At 45.5% G+C, this 22,222-nt stretch overlaps 1 protein-coding gene across 1 annotated transcript in view; it reads left to right on the top strand.

Annotated features, from left to right (window-relative positions):
- FOXH1 (forkhead box H1) overlaps nucleotides 1-19,601 on the top strand; it is a 36,738-nt gene extending 17,137 nt beyond the window's left edge. The window contains exon 3 of the mRNA XM_087960092.1: nucleotides 18,666-19,601. Within this exon, the coding sequence (XP_087816218.1) occupies nucleotides 18,666-19,601 (936 nt within the window). The remainder of the gene's footprint in view (nucleotides 1-18,665) is intronic.
- The last annotated feature ends 2,621 nt before the right edge of the window (nucleotides 19,602-22,222 follow it).

Genomic DNA, 22,222 nt, shown 5'->3' with positions numbered 1-22,222 from the left:
AAGTCCAGAAATATTTCACAAGAAGAGTTCTCCACTCTTCTACTCGTTGTAGAATACCTTATGCCACCAGACTTGAAATTCTAAAACTAGAAAACCTTGAATTACGCCGTCTTCGGTCTGACCTAAGCATGGTATATAAAATCATACATTGCAATGTCCTACCTGTCAATGAATACTTCAGCTTCAACCATAACAACACAAGAGCACACAATAGATACAAACTCAAAGTAAACCGCACCAAACTTGATTGCAGGAAATACGACTTCAGCAATAGAGTGGTCAATGTCTGGAATACTCTACCCGACTCTGTGGTTTCTTCCCCAAACCCCAAAACTTTAACCTTAGACTGTCTACTATTTTTTTTTTTTTTTTTTTTAAAACAAGTTTTATTAATTTTTAAAACACACAAATTATCATTATTCATTACATGTTTAAACCTTTTTTCATTGTCAATTTAACAAGTCAGATAAATTATAATTCTGTTTTAAACCATTTCCATACAACATACCAAAACCTCTTATTCAATTTCTCTTTACTTTCTTTACTCTTATTCAATATCATTATTATTATTTCATCTGTTTCTTTCTGACTTAGTTACCATTATTCTCATTCTATATTTCTACAAGTTTTAACTAATTATCCCCCAAAAAAGACATATACACACAACACACAAAACATAAAAAAAATCTTTTTGAAAGTAACTTGGACCCAGGTGTCTCTCTTCATGGACTTCAATTATATTCATGCTCATCTTACATATCATTACTTATTTTATTTACCATTCTAAGCCTTCTATATTAACTTCCCCACATATTTCACACTTCTTACTTCTATCTTAATTAATCATCTTAGTTTGAATCATTATATTTATATCTTTTGTCCATTTCTTATCATCCCTTTGTCTCATTCCTTATAAAAAAAAGAAAATAAGTTTCTCCTGAAATCATTAATCAGAGTATGATGCCTTTCTATCTCCCCTAAGTTAATCAAATTAATCTTTAAAGTAATATCTAATACCCAATCCGATTTTGCTTTGGTACATTCTATCTAACTGATACATCCAACATAATTAAGTACATAATTAGACAATAAATCCAAATATTAAAAAAAAGATACTATAATAAAAATTTTATAATAACATCAATACCATAGTCTTATTAAACCCTTTAATTAAAACAATATTCTAAACCTCCCTATTATTAAGTTTTAAAGCCAATCATTTTTAAACATTTTAACATTTTAATCTCTTATCAACTCTTAAATCATTACAATACTACCATCTCATCTTATGTACCTGCAAAATCTTTTTTAAAAAAAAAAAAAATTATACTTTATCCATTATCCATAAAAATTTCTTTTTTCATTTAATTTCAAAACATTGTAGCTTTTTCCACCTTTTCCTTTCTTTCTTCTCCCAACAAACCTTTCTACCCCCTTCTAGCCTCCTGCCTTACCAGCTTCCCTTCTGTCGATTCCTTTTCCCTTTGTTTACTATCATCATATTGGTTTTGCACCTTATTTTTCCCTTTCTTAAATACAACTATGTATACATTTATACTTATTATCTTGTAAACAATTGGCAAATCAAATAAATAAAAATAAATAAATAAATTTCCTAACAGTATAGGCAGTTGAAAACAAATCCTCTTCTTGTGGTTGTTTCTCTCTCAGTTGGTCTCTTTCCTGCCTTCTTCTTGCCTCTTCTAACAATTGTCCAGTTATGTCAGTCAATGTCAGTTCATTTCTGGTCAGGACTTCCAGTGAAGATACATAATCATCATAACTTTCATCCAATGAGGAAAGAATGATGTAAACTTGATGCAGCTCTGAAAAAATCAGTTCCTTTTCAAGTAGCTCTTGAAAAGTTCTTTTCATGAAGTTCAAATGAGCTAACATATCTCCACCTTTCAGAAGACGTGCTCTAAACAGTTTACGTGTAAGATGTATGTGTGCACCTACACTGTCACGAACATAAATCCGCTTCAAATTCTCCCAACACCTAGCAGCAGACTTTTCTCCAGGAATATGGACTAGCTGCTGGTCACTCAGTGTTAGTCCAATTATACAAAGAGCTTGTTCGTTGTTTCGTTTAAAGTCAGCAAGCTTCTTGGCATCATCCTCATTTTCTGGATCCCAAGCATTTACATCTGGTGGATCTTGAACTACATTCCATAAACCTTCTCTACGCAGAAGTAGACTGCACTTCATAGACCAGGAAACATAGTTTGTTCATCCAACCGGGTTATCAGTGGTAGACTTGTTGACAGGTTTTGTGCCATCTTTACCAGGACAGTAACCCACAATTAAACAGTAAATAGCTGTCTGTATATGGTACTGTGTATTCACACTAACTCTCAGTAATCTGAGCCTGGTATGGCTGGGCCCATAATCAGTGTTGAGGTATTCCCCGTTAGGAGAATGAGTGCACTCAGGGAGACGTAATGAGAGTGGTGAGGAATAACACACGACCAGCATACAGATACACTGAATAGTAAAATGTAGGTTTTACTTCCAGTAAACGGGTAAACAAAGTCCAACAAACAGTCCAAATCATACACGGTTAAAGCAGTTAGTATCAGTCCAGGGATAATCCAAAAACGAAGTCAAGTATCATAAACAAAGTTCAGTAAATGGAGTTTGCTAACAGTTGCAAGACTCATAGCAATCCAAGCAGAACGACGATCAGGCAAAACAGCAAATCAGGAAATGCAAGGAGAAAGAAACCAGGTTTCTGGCTCCATCTTATGGCCGTTGAAGGAACCTCAGCCAATTACAATTACAGCACTCTCTTAAAGATACAGTATTAAATTACTATCCTGGTTTATATATTTCCAACCCAACTGTTAGGTGACTATCATTCCTAACACAGACTTTTCATGACCTAACTAGATAACATCTTCAATGGGAGGAGGAGGAGGAAGACTGAGGTGTCCTTCGTGCTCTCTGAGCTTGGTTGTTTTCTTCCAGATGTTTCTTGACCCAACTAGATAACATCATCAGAGCTAGAAGGGAGGGGGATTTGCACCTTCTAACACTGATGATGTTCCCTAGTTGGGTCATGAAAGGTCTGTAGGAAAACAACCAAGCTCAGAGAACACAAAGACCCTACAGTCCTCCTCCTCCTCCTCCTCCTCCTCCTCCTCCTCCTCCTCCTCCTCCTCCTCCTCCTCTTCTCCTCCTCCTCTCTGCAAACCCAACACCCTTCTGGCACTGTTGAAGTTACCTAGTTGGGTCATGAAACATCTACAAGAAAACCACCAAGTTCCTCCATAGTCCTCCCTCCCTCCTTCCTTCCTTCCTTCCTCCTCCTTCTCTCTGCAAACCACCAAGCTCAGAGAGCACCAAGGACTCCCCAGCCCCCTCCACTCCCCGTCCTCTTCCTTTCTGCAACCTCCTCCCTGTCGTATTTTGTAATAATACTCCTACACTCCTACTTCTCTGCACACAAACTGCTTTATTTTTCTTAACTCCTCCCTTCCGCTTCCTTCACACTGTGTCACCTCGAAATATGTCCCTCACTACTCTCTGTCTAACATTGGTTCCTCTTCACAGTGAAACATCAACAGGTTCCATTTACCCTACACCACATCTCCCTTTTCTAGAGAACAAAGGGTAGACTACCTTTGTCTCACCGGACCTTAGAGGATTATTCTGCCTCTTTTGTTGAAGGTCTCTTCCTATCTAAATCCTGTAGGGAAGAAAATGTTGTCATATAACTATTTACTAATCCAATACACCTAACTGTGTCTAAACTATTCTGCACCTCAGATTTCTTACTGAACTACACATCAACATGAACTCTTTTTCACTTTCTCAGTTCACAGATTCAGTCTCTCTGGTTTAACTAGAGCTCTCCCAGACCTTGTCCTTGGGGTAGCTGTCCCACTAGGAAAGTTTTTAAGTATTTTCCCAGGTGATGTAGAAACTTGTTCACTGTTTGTCTCTGGCAACTCCTGATGCTCCACCGCTCCTCCTTCACTTGCACGTGCGTGTAAGGGTATCAAGTGCTGATGATTGCGTCTCACCACACCTTTAGGTACATCCACCAGATATGACCTTGGACTCTTGTGCTTCTGCAGCACAGTCCCAGATTCTTTTGTATCAGTGACCCATACATGCTCTCCTGGTACCAAATCACTAAGAGGTTTTGCACGATGTCTCCTGTTGTAGTATTCAGTATTCAATTTCCTCTTCTCTCTCTCTTTACGAGCAAAATGGTCAACATCTGGCAATGCTGGGTCTAGCTGAGAGGGAAGAGTCGGTACAGTGGTACGAAGACGTCGCCCCATAAGCAGCTGAGCCGGACTGGACCCGCTCTGGAGAGGGATAGCTCTGTAGGCAAGCAGGGCCAGATAAGGGTTGCTAGTCTTTTTCAAGAGACTTTTCACTGTCTGAACTGCACGTTCAGCTTCTCCGTTACTTTGTGTAAACTTTGGACTGCTGGTAACGTGTTTGAACCCATATTTGGATGCAAAATGAGAGAAATCTTGGCCAGAAAACTGTGGTCCATTGTCTGACATCAACTCCTCTGGAATCCCATGCTGGGCAAAGATTGACTTCAGATGGACAATGACATCAGTTGACTTAGTGTTCGATAGCAGAGCAATCTTGACATATCTGGAGAAATAGTCTATCACAACTAAGTATGTTTTCCTTCCAAGTACAAACATGTCAGTCCCTAACTTTTGCCATGGTCTTTCAGGGCACTCAGATGTTACGAGTGGCTCTTTAGGATTCTGATGCTCTTGAATACATGTCCTGCATTTGAGCACCATTTCACTGACCTGCTGACTGAGTCCTGGCCACCACACAGACTGACAAGCACGTTCTTTGCATTTCACCACCCCTTGGTGTCCTTCATGCAGCCTCTCCAACACCTCATTCCTCAGAGTGGATGGGATCACAAGCCGAGTGTCTTTCAGTAGTAATCCATCTTGTACAGTGAGTGTTAGCTCGTTCTGGCCAGTATCCTCTCAGTGCAGGTTCCTGTTTTGCATGGACTGGCCATCCATCTGCACACAATTTCATGACTCGAGAACAAATACTATCAGCTTGCAACTGCTCTTTTATGATTTCCATATATGTGTGGCTAACAGGCAAGGTGTCTACTACACAGTCCACATATATGTTAGTGCTTTCCATCAGCTCCAGTTCTGCTTTGGACATGTGAGAGTCCATAGGTGAATGTGACAATGTGTCTGCTGTCCAAAGTGACTTTCCGGGCACATGCACAATGTAGTAAGAGTAACGCATGAGCCTCATCCCGAATCGCTGAATTCTCAAGGGTAGAAGATTTAGTGCTTGGTCTCCAAACAAACTGACAAGTGGTTGCACTCCATTGCATTTCAAATTCCCAGAGGTTGTGGGAGGAGCTGCTGGCTGCCTGTGAAGGAAGCAGAGGGCGAATAGAAAGGAGATAGCGGCCCACGCAGCCTAATGGCGCGCAAATCATATAACTATAAACCCAGAATACCAATAAGACATTTAGAGTAAGTGCGCTTGAGATTGTGATTTTATTTTATTTCAAGATGACTGGCTTAGTTCATTGTAATACTTGTTTTACAGGTGTCTTTCGCAGTACTCTTTTCAAACTTGGATACTGTCCTCTTTGTAAAAAAATTACCAGTCTACATGGACAGATTACCTATCTAGAATCTCTAATCTGTGCTCTCCAAGCAGAAATTAGGTGCCCAATCCAGCCATCTATTGAGCTGTTGTACTACCAGCCCCCACTACCACAAAGATCCTACAGGAAAAGGGCAGTATGGACAACCATGGGATCTGGTAGAGTGAGAGCTGTGGACCACAAACACAGAACTTTTGCTGTGTCCCAGCATAACAGATACAGTGCCCTTGCTGACCTTAATAGGGACACTAAAGTAACAGATCAAGGTAGTTGTGATAATGATAATTTAAGTAAGCCGGGGATCATGGTCATAGAAGAAGAACTTACTTTGGAAAGGAGAAAGTGTGAATCAGGTATTACGCACCAGTCACACAAGAAGAGCAAGGCATCCAAAAGAGAAGCCACCTTCTGGTTGGGGACTCAATTGTAAGGGATGTAAATTTAGGAAAGGATACTGAGGTTTTGAAAGAGGTCAGGTGTCTGCCAGGTGCTACTGCCAGCAGAGACAAGAAGCGTATTCTTAAGATAGTCAAGAATGCCAGCAAGGGCTGTGATGTTGATGCTATTATACATCTTGGTACAAATGATCTATCCCGGAAGGATGTACTTTCTGTTCAGAAAGACTTCCAGAGCTTGGGGTATGAACTTAGCAATATGGGCTGCAGGCTTATCTTTTCAGAGGTTCTACCAGTGTACAAGGAACCAAAAGGGAAAGGGCAGCGTGTAGCAGAGTTTAATGTGTGGCTAAAGGAGTGGTGTCAAAGGGAAGGCTTTGGTTTTATTAGTCATGATGTCTGCAGCTGGTCCAATGAAAAACTGTACAAAAGAGATGGTTTGCACCCATCAAAGAAAGGGACTGAGTTACTTGGCATTAAATTCACAGATTTCCTGGATAAACATTTAAACTGAACAGCGGGGACAGAGAATTAATGGATTCAGAACATCTCTGTCCCCAGCAACCTAAAACTGATAAGGATACCAGTGCATGCAAAATAGAGGTTTGTGCAGGTAAGATTATCAACCTTGATGCCAACCAAAATCAAGCATTTAATAGTGAGTGCCATACCATGTGCACTAATCAAACAGGTGGCAAGAAAGTAGGGGCAGGCAGGCACAACACAGGTTATGTAGACAGTAAACACAGTGTCGGACATAAAGATCTCAGGTGCCTATATACAAATGCACCAAGTCTGGGGAACAAGCAGGGTGAACTCGAACTACGAATACATGAAGGTAAATATGATATAGTTGGAATAACAGAAACTTGGTGGGATGAAACCCATGACTGGAACATACTGGTAGAAGGATACAAACTATTCAAAAAAACCAGACCCCATAAAAGAGGAGGTGGAGTTGCACTGTATGTAAAGGACCACTATATTGCTACAGAAATGCATGAAGCCAAAGATGAAAACCTCCTAGAATGCATATGGGTCAATATAAAAGAAAAAAAGAATGACATGGCCATAGGCGTATATTATAGGTCACCCAATCAAGCAGAAAAAATAGATGTCCTTTTTGCCAGCCAACTAACAAACATATGCAGGAAACACACAACAATAGTAATTATCAATTATCCTGATATCAATTGGAAAACTAATTCTGCACCAAGTGAGAAATCAAATAAGTTCCTTACCAACCTAGCTGACAACTTTGTTGTCCAAAAGGTTGAGGGTGAAACTAGAGGGACATCCATACTGGACTTAATTCTTACAAACAGAGAAGAAGCAATAGAGGGAGTTGAAACTGCAGGAACCTTGGGTGAGAGTGACCATGTCATACTAGAATTCAACATAACACAAACACAAGCAACAGAACATAATGACACCAGAGTCTTGGATTTTAAAAGAGCTGATTTCAATAAACTCAGAGAGAACTTGGGAAAGATTCCATGGATGAAAATCCTAAAGGGGAAAACAACTCAAGAATTTGGGAAACTCTGAAAAGCATAACTATAGAAGCCCAGAGCAGCACAATACCACTGAGAAAGAAAAACAAGAAATCCAAGAAGAAACCAGCATGGCTGCACAAAGATCTTTCTGGCAAATTGAAAGAAAAAAAGGACAAGTACAAAGAAGGACATACAACTAAGGCAGAATATGAGCAGATAGCCAGAATCTGCAAAGACGAAGTCAGGATAGCAAAGGCTCAGAACGAACAAAGACTTGCAACAAAAGTCAAAGATAATAAAAAAAAGTTTCTTCCAACATATAAATAACAAGAAAAAAAATCAAGGAAACAGTCGGTCCACTAAAGAGAGAAGATGGCAAGGAAGTAACAGGCAACAGAGAGAAAGCAGAACTGCTTAACTCATTCTTTGCATCTGTCTTCACGCAAAAAGAAACTATAGCTCAACCCATCAAAAACAACTGTAAAAGACAGACCAGAAATAAAAGTTAAAATAAGCAAAAAAATAGTAAGAGAACACCTGTTTGATCTTGATGAAAACAAATCACCGGGGCCTGATGGATTACATCCCAGAGTTTTAAAGGAGCTGGCAGAGGTCATCTCAGAACCACTGCACCATATCTTTCAAAAATCCTGGAGCACCGGGGAACTACCGGAGGACTGGAAAAGAGCTGATGTGGTTCCCATCTTCAAAAAAGGAAAAAAAACAGAACCAAGAAACTATAGACCAGTCAGCCTAACATCAATACCCAGGAAGATACTGGAAAAGATAATAAAAAACAGATCTGCCAACATCTAGAAAGAAGTAAAGTAATAACTAGCAGTCAGCACGGGTTTGTTAAAAACAGATCATGCCAAACCAATCTTATTTCATTCTTCAACACAGTGACTAAATTAGTAGACCAGCAAAATACTGTGGACATAATATATTTAGATTTCAGCAAGGCATTCGACAAAGTAAACCACAACCTACTTCTTAGTAAGCTAGAAAAATGTGGAATAGACAGCACCACCACTAGATGGACTCGCAACTGGCTGGCAAACCGTACTCAATGAGTAGTCCTTAATGGGTCTAAGTCTACATGGAGGGAAGGAAGCAGTGGGTGCCACAAGGATCTGTCTTAGGCCCAGGACTCTTCAATATCTTTATTAATGACTTAGATGAGGGAATAGAAGGGGAACTTACCAAATTTTCAGATGATACTAAGCTGGCAGGAATAGCTAACACCCAAGAAGATAGGCTCAAGATCCAGATGGATCTCGACAGACTAGAACACTGGGCCCTATCTAACAAAATGAAATTCAATGTAGAAAAAAGCAAAGTCCTACACTTAGGCAAGAAAAACCAAAAGGACACATATAGACTGGGTGAAACCAGACTCAATAGCAAGAATTGGAGTCTTAGTGGACAACCAGCTAAATGGGAGCCAGCAGTGTGCAGCAGCCGCCAAAAAAGCTAATGCGATCTTAATTGGCATTAACAGAGGGATTCAACCGAGATCAAGGGAGGTACTAATACCACTCTATAGAGTCTAGAAATAGTACAGAGAAGAGCAACTGGGGACTGGAAGCTAAAACATACAATGAAGGGTTGCAAGAACTGGGCCTGGCTAGTCTAGGGAGGAGAAGGACCAGGGGAGACATGATAGCGGTCTTCCAATATTTGAGGGGCTGCCACGGGGAGGAAGGGGTCAAGCTATTTTCTAAAGCTCCTATAGGCCAGACAAGGAATAATGGATGGAAACTGAACAAGGAGAGATTTAGCCTGGAAACAAGGAGAAACTTTCTGACAGTGAGAACAATCAACCGATGGAACAGAAGTTGCCCTCGGAAGTTGTGGGAGCGCCATCAGTTGAGACTTTCAAGAAGAGATTGGACTGCCATTTGTCAGAAATGGTGTAGGGTCTCCCGCTTGGGTGGGGGGTTGCACTAGATGACCTACTAGGTCCCTTCCAACTCTGATTATCTGTATCTGTATCTGGTTTGTGGTCAGTCTCCAGGCAGAAATGCTTTCCTAGGAGGAAATCCCAAAATCTTTCACATGCCCAGGTTAGAGTCTTTTTCCACCTGTGCATAGCGTTGTTCAGTTGGAGTGAGTGAACGCGATGTGTAAGCCACAGGCTTCCATTTATCTCCCCACTCTTGAAGAAGAACGGCGCCCAAGCCATATGACGATGCATCCGCTGACACTTTCATCACTTTGTTCGGATCATATATGGCTAGCACCGGAGGAGAAGACAAAGCATCTTTCAATGTCTTAAATGCCCTGACCTGTTCCACATCCTAAACCCAACAGTTTTTCTTAGAAAGGAGATCACGAAGTGGCTTGTCTTTTTCTGCCAACTGAGGGATGAAGTTCCCCAGCTGGTTTACCATGCCAAGAAAACTCCTCAGTTCGTTCACACTAGAGGGCTCCTTAATAGCTCTGATAGCCTCTGTTTTCCTTGGGTCAGGTCGTATCCCTGCATCAGAGATGATGTGACCCAAAAAGACCACCTCACTCCTGGAGAGATCACACTTATCCACGTTCAGAGTGATTCCCGCCTTTTCCAGTTTTTTTTTTAGCACCGCATGGAGTCGATTGTCATGTTCTTCTTGGTCCCGTCCCCACACCAGTAGATCATCAATGTGGCAAACTATACCTTCCAGCCCCTGTGTAACTTCCGCCCTCATACATTGGAAATGTTCGGGCACTGAGGCAATGCCAAATGGAAGATGGTTAAAGTGGAACCGCCCGAAGAGTGTAATGAATGTGGTATACTTTTATTGCAGTCGACCCTTCCATTTACGAGAGTCCAGAATTTCTTTAACTTCAAAATGTTGTTCACCCTCAATCAGCAGTGGTACAGGAGGATCAGTTTGGGTTGGCCTCAGATTGGAAGTATATTCAGGTTTTAACAAACTAACATGGAAGACCGGGTGAATACGTCGAAGAGTTTTTGGTAATTTCAATTGGACTGCCACAGGGTTTACAATCCTTTCAATCAAGAAAGGACCAACATACTTAAGACCAAGTTTCTTTGACTTTTGAGTAGTTTGTAGATATCTGGTGGACAAGAAAACCTTGTCGCCTACTTGATATGGTTTTGGGGGAGTTCTCTTTTTGTCTGCAAACTTCTTGTGGGCTTGATGCACATCATCTAATGCTTTACGAGTGACTGGCCAATTAAGTTGGAGTTGTGTTATCCATTCATCTAATGATTGAATGTTAGGCCTTTCACAAGGAAGTTCAGGTATGGGTACAAAATCTTGTCCTGATGCCACCTTGAATGGGGTGAATCCAGTACTGCTATGTACAGAATTGTTATAAGCCACTTCAGCAAATGGCAATAGGTCAGCCCAATTGTCTTGCTGATAATTTATGTAACACCTAAGATATTGCTCTAATACTGCGTTAGTCCTCTCACAGGCCCCATTGGTTTGGGGATGGTGGGCGGAGCTTAGGCCTTGGGCGGAGCCCAATAATTTCAGGAACTCTTTCCAAAAGTTTGAGGTAAATTGAACACCCCTGTCCGAGATTGTGCGCTCAGGAACCCCATGTAATCTATAGATATGCAAAATAAACAGTTTAGCCAATGTTTTTGCAGAGGGAACCTTCAAACAAGGTATGAAGTGTACTTGCTTGGAAAACAAATCGGTTACCACCCAGATAACCGTGTTTCCGCTGCTTTCGGGTAATTCCACTATAAAGTCCATAGAGATTTCCCTCCATGGAGCCGTTGGTCTAGCCACATTTTGTAACAATCCTGTTGGCTTACCAGGAGGTCTTTTTGCTGATGCACAAATCGAACAGCTAGCCACATAAGTTTCAATGCCCTTCTTCAACGTGGGCCACCAGAATTGCCGCTTAACCAGGTGTAAGGTTTTCACGAATCCAAAGTGACCAGCTGCTTTAGAATCATGAGCTTGTTGTAATATTTGGCTCCTCAGTTTCTCTGGCACATACAACTTGGTTCCCACCCAGGCCAATCCATCTCTAACTGTACAGTTATTCGAATGAGCCAGGAACCACTCATCAAGTTTTAGAGCCTCTTTCAGTTGTGCAGTCAAACCATTCGATAAATCCACATCTTGCTTCTTCTTTTGAGCTCTAGTAACTACTGGAGCTGCTAGCTGTTTGGTTGAGACAATCGGCCGTATTACTTCCTGGCGAGCACTATTATATTGAGGTAGTCTAGATAGAGCATCCGCCATGAAGTTCCTCCCCCCTGGTATGTACTTCAATGAGAAATTAAACCATTTAAAGTACTGGGCCCAGCGAACTTGCTTGGGGGACAGCTTCCAAGGCGTTTTTAAGGCCTCCAAATTCTCATGATCAGTCCATACCTCAAACGGGTGTTTTGCTCCTTCCAAGAAATGTCTCCAAGTCAGTAGAGCCCAGCAGACTGCAAAAGCTTCTTTTTCCCAGACGGCCCACCTTCTTTTGGTTTCAGATAGTTTATGGGAAGTATAGGCACAGGGTTGTAAAATCCCTTTCTCATTGATTTGAAGTAACACCGCTCCAACAGTGACATCACTCGCATCGGCTTGGATCATGAAAGGAGCATCCATGTCCGGGTGCTTTAGCACTGGTTCTGCAGCAAACAGTCATTTCAGCTTTTCAAAGGCCGCTTGGCACTCCATGGACCACTCTAATGGTTTGCTAGGCCTTGGCTTCGCCTCCCCTTTTGTTTTTAAAAGGTTTGTGATAGGCATTGTTATCTTAGCAAAAGCCGGGATAAATTGCCAGTAGAAATTGGCGAATCCCAAGAAACTCTGAAGTTGTTTTCTAGTGCGTGGGGGGGGGGGGCATTCCAACACGGCACGCACTTTCCCTGGATCCATTTCTATGCCCTCATGTGAGATGCGATACCCCAAATAGTCAATTTTCTCTTGATGGAACTCACATTTGGACAGTTTAGCATACAACTTAGCGGCTCGGAGTTTCTCTAACACTGACCGCACTAGTTTCACATGTTCATCCCAAGTCTCCGTGTAGATAAGGATGTCATCAAGGTAAACCAAAACCCCCTTGTATAGATGCTCATGTAACACCTGATTAATCATCTGCATGAATACGGCTGGGGCCCCATGTAGGCCAAATGGGAGAACGTTGAATTGGAAACAACCCATTGGGCAGTTAAAAGTGGTTTTCCATTCATCTCCTTCCTTAATTCGAATTTGGTAGTACGCTTCTCTCAAGTCTAGCTTTGTAAAAAAATTTCCCTTGGCCAGGTGGGCCAGCATGTCCTTCATCAGGGGGAGGGGGTACACGTTTTCAACGGAAATAGCGTTCAGGTTTCTATAGTCAACCATCAAGCGCATGGAGCCATCTTTCTTTTCGCGGAACAATACTGGGGCCGCTACCTGGGGTCTAGCGGGTTGGATGAAACCACGTTTCAAATTTTTATCGATAAACGACCGCAGCTCTTCTAATTCCCGTGGTGTCATCGAATATAACTTTGGTTTCGGGAGCTTCACTCCAGGTAAAATTTCAATACTACAATCTGTTGACCGATGAGGGGGAAGCTCATCCGAGGCCTTCTCACTGAACACTTCCTTTAAATCCCAATATTCCGCCGGAATTTTCTCCTCCCCCTTCAAGTTCTCGGTACCTGTGGAGGCTAACTCAACCGGACTCTGAAACTTCAGCTGAGATCGCCCCTCCCTTTCCGGCCGCTGGTTGGTACGTATGCACAATGACCCCTTCCTCCAGTTGACGTGGGGGTTCCACTTCCGGAGCCAGGGTAATCCCAATATTAGCGGTTGCTCCATCCCAGGGGCCACAATAAAGCACAGGGTCTCTTTATGCTCTCCCATGGTCATTTCTATGGGCTCCATTATGAAGCGTGCAGGGCAGCCCCCCGCCACTGATCCATCCAATTGGCAAAAGGCTATGGGCGTTTTTAAAGGTTTTAGTCTTAAGCCCATCTTCTCTACTACTCCCGTGTTGATTACACACCTCGTGCACCCAGAGTCTAGCAAGGCTAGCATTTCCCCTTCAGCCCCCGATGTGGGTACCCTTAACTTCACTGGAAATGGGCCCTTGTTTGGGCTTACCAGGGAGTCGTCTTCCGAATCGGATTCACTCTCTTCAGAGGAGGTCGGAGGTCCCAGCTCCTCTCCTTCCGGAGGGGCGACCTCTACAACCTCCCTCGCCTTTAGCGCCATTTTGCGAGGTTTCACTGGGGTTTTTTCAGGCTTCTTCCCTCCCCTTGGCGCCCCCTTTGGTTCCAACTTGGCCCTGCAGTCCGCAGCCCGGTGATCTTCCTTTCCACATTGGAAGCAGGCAGTGGTCTTGGGTCTTGCCGCTATCCCTCCCTTTTGGGGCTTGAGGACTTCTTGAGGACGTGAGGGGGAGGGCCTTATCCAACCAGAGCCCCCCCCCTGGCATCTGTTTCGGGTTAGGTCCATTTCCACCTCTTCTGCCAGCAAGTACCACATCTTCAAATCATTTGGGTCCCATCTGGCAATGCATCTCTGGTATACATCTTCATTTAATCCATCTTTAAATGCTTCTATCAGGGCTCCCTGGGACCAGCCTCGGATATGACACGCCAGCTCTCTAAATTCCTGGGTGTAGTTGGCCACCGATCTCCTCCCTTGATTTATGGTCTTCATCCTGATCCTGGCCTGACGCTCCGCCAGCGGGTCCTCAAACCTTGCCCTCAGCGCAGTCATGAACAGGTCATAATTCAACAGCTGGGGAGCATTATCATTATGCAAAGTCACCATCCACTTTGCAGCTGTTTCCTCCAGAGCCCTGGTAACACATCTCACTTTGGCTGCTTCTGAGGAAAAATCCCTCCCGTATTCTTCCATATAGCTCCAAACTTGTGCTAGGAAAAACCCCAAGTCTTTGGGATCTCCCCCATATTTTACTTCCAACCGAGGCAACTTGGGAGCTCTACGCCTTCTAGGAATTACACCTCCCGCTGGGGCCCCGGGGCTGCTGCTGGCTGTTGCGCCAGCCCAGGTTGATTTATGGGGGTGGCTGCTTGGCTTCTTCTGGCTGGGGCCCCCTCTCCCTCTCCCTCATCCCTTTGTGCAGTGTGAGGTTCTCCAAAGGCCTCACTGAGGAGGTGCCTGGCTTGGTTCAGTAAAAAGTCTCTCCTTTCCCTGTCTTGCCATGGCTTCTCTCTCCCACGCCGGCGGGTGGTGGTGACTCCTGGTGGGGGGGCCTCCTCCGGATCCTTCTAGCCGACTCCCCATGACCACTTGGGCTTCACAGCTGGGTTCTCTTCCAGATTGAGCTCTGCTACTAATTCAGCTTCCCGTGCCTCCTCCAGCAGCAATGAGTCTTCCCCTCCAATGGCGCCCAGGTCTTCCTGGTCACTGGCTGGAGATGACATGATGTTCAGACCCCTCGGAAGAAATTGGATTATTTCTCCGGGTGGGCTGATAGAGTGAGATTCAGAATAATGTCAGGCAGTGCTCCATTCAAAATCCAAGAAAGAAATACTTAGACTCTTTTAATTAGAGAAAAGATATCTTTTACTGGAAATGAAGTGGTAGCAACAAAAGAATTCTGAATCTGAGAAAATAGGCGCGTGAACCACATATACAAAGTGATGGAAATGTTCCCACCCCCAATAGTTCAGATGAGTCTTCCAATTACAAGTTGTGAATATGATCACGTGGACATCCTCAGGTGGTGATGAGGCTTCTGTCCGTTGACCTTGGCATACTTTGATAAAAGTTTGCAGTTGCGCAGAGGAAAGAAAGCTAAGCAAGAAATAGAAACCTAAGCAGGAATGTCCTCTCCCCCCTCCTCATTTTATACAACACTAGAATGTAACACCTCCAGCTCGCTTCCCAGACTTTACCCCCCTCCTCCCCCCGTTACTTATGACAGCCAAAAGATGCAAAGCAATAGTAGAAGATCTTGAAGGCTGACAATACTTTTCTGAATCCTCGGTGAGGGGTATCTGCCAAAACCCCACGTTGGCGGCTAATTTACTGAACATTTTAGCACCAGCCAGTGTTCCAAGACTCTGTTCTACTGATGGTAAAATGTATTTTTCACGACACACACATACTTGTTCAAGACAGTCAGGTCCACACAGAAACGCACCTTTTTGCTGTCCTTCTTGGGCACCACTACCATGCCTGTGCACCAGTCCGTAGGCTCTTCCACACGAGTGATTACTCCAAAGTTTTCCATGCGTTGAAGCTCATCTTTGACTTTCCCCATCAATGGTAGGGGAATCCTCCTTGGGGTTTTCAAAGAGAAAGGCACAGCATCGGGTTTGAGCTTAATACAATAAGGTTGTCGAACCTCCCCTAGGCCACTGCATAACTTAGGGTAGCTTGACTTCAGGTTTTCCACGTCAATAGTGTCCACACGAACCAACAGACCAAGAGCTACAATAGCTGGCAGTCCCACCAAAGGCGTACTCAGGTTTTTGACCACATACACCTTCTCTGTAATTTGTTTTGCTCTTTTCTTTAGCTGTAGTTTGGCAAACCCCCATCACTTCCAGTGGAATTCTCCCTGGACCCAGTAGAGGTCTCTCTGCTTTTTGCAGCACCGGCACCTGTGTGTTGTGAAAAATGTTGGCGAAATTCTTCTGTGAAACAACAGTGACATCTGCTCCGGTATCCAACTTGAATGTGATGTCTTTATCCATCATTCTGATTTCCACAGTCCATGGATCAGCATGTGATGTCACAGAGCTGAGAAAGAAGCTTCTCCCCTCTTCCTCAATGCCATGCACCGCCTTGCTTGCAAAACATACACGTTGATCGTGACCCTTTTCCCCACACGGATGGCATTTAGCGTCCTTAGCAGGACATTCCTGTCTAGGGCGAAGCATGCCACCGCATTTGTGACACTGGGGGTCTTTAGTGTTTTTGTTCTGCCTGCTTTGAGGCTTTGCTCCATCGTTCTTTGATCTGCTGAATTTTTTGCTTTTCTTTCTGATGCCTGCCTTTAAACAGTCTGCCCAAAGAGTTCACATCCTTTAGGTTTACAGCGCTAGCATCACATCTCAGTGTGGTTTGCTGTTTTTTAATCTCCTCTGATGGTCTTGCCATATTGATAGCTTTATCCAGGTCTAGGTCTTTTCCCATTTGCGTGCGTTCTGATAGCCGTGTATCGACCAAGCCTACTACAATCCTGTCTCTGATGAGCTCGTCATGTAGTGCTCCATAGTTACAGTGTTCTGCTAATGCATGCAGCGCTGTGACAAATGCATCAACTGTCTCATTTGCTTCTTGTTTGCGCATATTAAATCTTGCACGCTCATGCACAATGTTTTTTTTCACTACAAAGAATGACTGAAAGCCGTCTCTTACTTTAGTACACTGACGCTGATCAGCTTCACTGAGTTTCAGGCCACGCAGAACATCATCTGCTTCATCTCCCATACAGTAAATCAAAGTCTTCACCTGATTTTCTTCAGAGTTTATTACAAGATTGCTTGCTTGCCTAAATCTCTCGAATCGCCGTATCCATTTTATCCACTCATTTGCTTTGGAAAAATCAACGGGCTCCGGTGGTTGGGTGTTAAAAGTAGCGCTGGGTGTGCTAGCCAATCAACAGGTTCCATTTACCCTACACCCCACTCCCTTCTAGCACAGAGGGTGTTATGCAGTTAGATCATGAAACGTCTCCAAGAAAACCACCAAGCTCAGAGAGCACCAAGGACCCCACAGTCCTCCTCCTCCTCCTCCTCTCTTTCCTCCTCCTCTTTCTTTTCCTTCTCTTTCTCCTCCCTTCTAACACTGATGATGTTCCCTAGTTGGGTCATGAAATGTTTGCAAGAAAACCACCAAGCTCAGAGAGCACCAAGGACCCCACAGTCCTCCTCCTCCTCCTCTCTGCAAACCCCTCCTCCTTTCTACCACTGAGGATGTCACTTAGCTGGGTCACGAAACGTCTGCAAGGAAGCAACCAAGGACCCAAAGCATCCACAGTGGATGATGGTGCTCCCAGAGTCTTGTGTGGCTCCTTCGCTCCCCGTTTCAGGAAAGCGCTTAAAACTTGATGCCCGGTTGGGGCGTTTTCCAATCGATGGGCAGGAGAGTCCCTTTCAATATTGCTTTAGGGACAGGAGTGTCCTGCCCTGGCTACTTTAAGACTTGTGGACTTCAACTCCACTGGGAGTTAAAGTCCACAAGTCTTAAAGTAGCCAAGGCAGTGGACACCCCTGTTTTAAGCCACCGCCAAGGGTCATCCCTCCAAACTCCTTTGACTGAGGTTCACTAAATGTTCCATATCATGTCGGTCTCATCAGACCCCAGTTCAGCGATGAAGGACTGGGAAATGACAGGTGGCCTCCAGTCTCCTCCTCCCACACCTACTAGGTCTAGGTTTGCTCATTCCCACCACCATCAGTGGCTCCTTACCTTCCCAACAGGTACAGTTGAGGACAGTGGCCAGGAGATCTTGGCCACCCATCCACCGGAACGCAACCAACCATGGACTTGGAAGGAAATCCAGAGATGTCTCTCCTTCTGGGACAGGCCTTCAGAAGATCCCCTTCCCTGTCATGCCCCTGTCGGAATCTGATTCGGAGCGGGAGGCCGAGCAGACAAGGAGTGGGAGTGTGGCTCCATTGGCTGTGGAAGAAGGGCACAGTCCGGCTGGGTAGAAGGGAAGGGAAGAGGTAGAACAAGGCAGAGGGAGTTCAGAGGAAGACCCAGCTCCACCCCCTCTTCATCCTAGGGCATGCAGGGAGGAACGGAGAAGGGAGCAACGTGGGTTGCATGGCTTACAGGGGAGGAAAGGGCCCTGATACCCATCATTAGCTGCAGCTGGGAGCACAGTGTTTAAAAAGGGAAGTTGTGCACAGGAAGTTGTTGGGAGCAAATCGTGAATTATCTAGTATCATCTAGGCTTATCTGGCATCTTGCCAACTGTGTTTGTTTCCAAGTCTGAAATTCCTGCTCCTCCCCTGCCAAACTAATTACTTCAGTTTGGTTTGTTTGGATTTTAAATTACAGTTTGTGTGTCCCTTGTTTTGGACTGAATTTTCTACAGTCAAAGGATGTTCCTGGGAGAGTTTTTCTCCAGCTGAAGGTAACCTGGACATTGGGGGCAAAGTTGGAGATAATAAAGGGACTCTTATTGCTTATCTGACTGTGTTGCCTTTGTGCCACGCCCCTTTGGGTCATCCCGGCACCCCCTTTCCTCCTTCATCTCTTGCAGATCTTGAAAGACCCCACCAAGCCCAAGGCCAAAGGAAACTTCTGGACCGTCGATGTGGACCTCATCCCCCCGGAAGCCCTGAAGCTGCAGAACACAGCCGTCTCCCGCCAAGAGGAGAGAACCTTCGCGGTGGACCTGGCTCCATTCGTCTACCATGGCTGGGCTTTCCAAGCCCCCCAGCCTGCCCTCAATGGGGCTGACCCAGAGGCGAGTGGGTTCCCAAGCAGCGAAGGGGGCCGCCAGAGCAGCCCCTTCAGCATCGATGCCTTGCTCCATGACTTCCAGGGTGTGGGTCTCTCAGGGAAAGCAAGGACCGAGAGCCCCGCAGCAGCCTCCAAAGTCTGGGGCACCGTCCCCATCTTCCGGGTCTCCTCGGGTGCCCCCCTCCTCCCCTGGCGGGCCCCAGGCCCTCTGCCCATGCTCCGCTCCCTCTCGTCCTCCAGCAGCCCTGCCTCCCTCAGCTCCTTATCCCCCAACGAAGAGCCCAAAATGGCGGCCAGCGCCTCGATTTTGGCCAAGCGCCCCAGAATCCTCCAGCCGCCCCCCGAGACCAGCGATTCTGACTCCAGGGAGGGCACTCCGCCCCCTGCTGCCCCATTCTGGGAGCAGCTCCCTACTTCCTACACCCCCTGTCTGGCTCCCAATGTGGTGGTGGCGGCACCTCAAAGCCACGGGCTGTTCTTCCCCCAACCCAGCCCTCCCCCTTATGGCCCCATGCCTTTCCCACACCCAGCCTACTGGGAGCTGATGCCCCGGTCCTCCCTGAGCCCAGGTTCCTCCTCCAGGGTAGACTTGGGCCTAGAAGAAGCCATGCCTCCCAACAAGACCGTCTTTGACGTCTGGATGAGCCATCCCATGGACATCGTCCACCCGGCCTTTCCCCAGAGGAGCCCTTCCCCCCAGAGCTCAGTCGTGACCCACTACAACCCCTCCTGAGGGCAGCCTTTTGGCAAGAGGGGTGGGTAGATGGTCAGACATGACAGCTAGGCTATTTGGCCAGCAATGACCACCCTATCTTCTTCTCGGCCTTTCAACTCCATAGGACAGGGGTCTCCAACCTTGGTCACTTTAAGACTGGTGGACTTCAATTCCTCCACCAGTCATGTTAGCTCAGGAATTCTGGGAGTTGAAGTCCACAAGTCTTAAACTTGCCAAGTTTGGGGACCCTTGGTTTAAAATATAAAGAGGCCTCTAGTCAGGGGTCTCCAACCTTGGCCACTTGAAACCCGGTGGATTTCAACTCCCAGAATTCTGGGAGTTGAAGTCCATAGTTCTTAAAGTGGCCAAGGTTGGAGACCCCTGTTCTAGCTACTCCAAGGAAGTTCTAGGTCAGAGGTCTCCAAACGTGGCCACTTTAAGAACTATGGACTTCAACTCCCAGAATTCTTCTTCCAGTCATGTACGCTCAGGAATTCTGGGAGTTGAAGTCCACAAGTCTTAAACTTGCCAAGTTTGGGGACCCCTGCCATAGAACAACCCAACAGTCACATAACAACCCAACCAGGACAACCCAATAGTTACATAAGAGCCCAACCAGGAGAAACCCATCCAGATGTTCCTGCTCTACCTCTTCAGGAGAACAGCAACCCTCGGTCCTTTGGACCAGCTATCTCCATCCGGAACCATCTTATCCACCATCCAGGTCATGGTTGTCCCAAAAGTCTTTTTCCAAAAGGCAACTCCTCGGTTTTCTTCCTTGAAAACATTTCACTTCTCATCAAAGAAGCTTCTTCAGTGCTGAGGACTGAATTCCAGGAGTAGAAGCCCACCAGATCTCCAAGGTTTAACCTATCACCCACAAGACCAGGAAACTGGTCTCCACCCATGGCCAGGATTCCAGGCTCGGGCCCAAAGTCACGTTTTGCAGGCTTTACCGAAGGCCAACAGGGAGAGAGCTAACTTGATCTCAGGGGAAGGGATGTTGGCAAGAGCCCTGCCAGCTGATCCTCCTTGATGGTACCCAGAGAACCAAAGAAGCGAAAGATGTCTCCAAGGAAATGGTCAAGAAAGCCCTTTGGGAGAACCAAATGCTCCTTTTCAAGAGAGGGCATATCCCATAACCAATGCGAGAGGGAGAACCTGCTGGACCAGGTTCTGAGCACACACACACACCCCCAATAAAGCCAGAGGGCACCAGGAAGAGGAGGAGGAGGAGGGCTGGGCCTTCCTCTTTGGATTGCTTGCTTGAGGTTGAAGGTTCAAACAATGGACCAGATGAGGACGAGCGCTTTGCTCCTCCACATCCTTCCTGCAGAGCTTCAGCATCCAGGGAAGAAATGCATTAATTGGAAGCTCCAAACTGGTGCCAAATGCAGCGGTTACTGGTGCCACTCTGCTTTGTGAGTGCTTCTGGGCGCAATTCAAGGTGCTGGTTTTCACCTTTATAGCCCTTCATGGCTTAGGATCGGGTTGCTTGAGGGACCGTCTCTTTGCCCAGTTGATTCTACCTGCCTTACCCAATTTGGCAGGAAGGGTCTTCTTTGGGTACCATCGACGAGGGAGGGTCAGCTGGCAGGAGCCCCAAAGGAGCCCCACTGAGATTAGATTTTCCGCCTCTCTCTTGGCCCCTCCTAAGGCCTGGAAAACTTTGTCCCTGAGCCTGGAGTTCTGGATATGAGTTAGACCCCGTCTCCTGGTCATGTGGATGATCGGTTAAATCTGGAGTGGCCAAGACTGGACATCCTTGGGTTAGATTATGCCCAGTTGCTATACCTTTCTATTTCTATTGGTTTTTTTCATTGTGTTTTATGGTTCTTTCATTTTATTGTGAGCCACTGAAGGGTCAGGCCAACCTAAAAGAGACGACTGCACCAATCAAGTCAATAAATAAAAACATCGCTGTTAAAATGACTCTGCTCCTCGTTGTAAGTACTTCCATCCTCTCAGAGAAACTGCGGTGGGAGATGCCAGATTTTACACCACTTCCCTCCTCCCCCTGGAGAACCCGACTATATTCCCAGTAAGTCCTCAGGTTATAACCCTAATCTGGCCCAGGCTTTCCATTGCTAAGAGAAGCCGTCCTTAAGTGAAGCACCACCTGACCACACAGCATTGCAACTGCAGTTCCAACAAGTTGTAAGTGCTCCATCCCGGGAGGTTTTGAAGAAGAGACTGGACAACCATTGGTCTAGAAGGGTATAAAGGCTGAGCCATGCTGGCTGGGGAATTCTGGGAGTTGAAATCCAGAAGTTTTAAAAGTTCCCGAGGTTGGACAGCCTTACCCTATACCAGGGGTCCCCAAACTTGGCAACTTTAAGACTTGTGGACTTCAACTCCCAGAATTCTCCATCCAGCTAAGTTGGCTGGAGAATTCTGGGAGTTGAAGTCCACAAGTCTTAAAGTTGCCAAACCAAACAGATAGATAATCAGAGTTGGAAGGGACCTTGCAGATCATCTAGTCCAACCCCCTGCCCAAGTGGGAGACTCTACACCAGTTCTGACAGATGGCCGTCCAATCTCTTCTTGAAAGCCTCCAGGGATGAAACTCCCACAACTTCAGAGGACAACTTCTGTTCCATTGGTTGATTGTTCTCACTGTCAGAAAGTTTCTCCTTATT

Source organism: Notechis scutatus, chromosome 3, assembly GCF_049901735.1.
Source record: "Notechis scutatus isolate UNSWTSFEM ecotype Mainland chromosome 3, rNotScu1.2, whole genome shotgun sequence".
Classification (NCBI taxonomy): Eukaryota; Metazoa; Chordata; class Lepidosauria; order Squamata; family Elapidae; genus Notechis; species Notechis scutatus.
The sequence above is the reverse complement of the archived record's forward strand: the minus strand, read 5'-3'. Positions and strand labels throughout refer to the sequence as shown.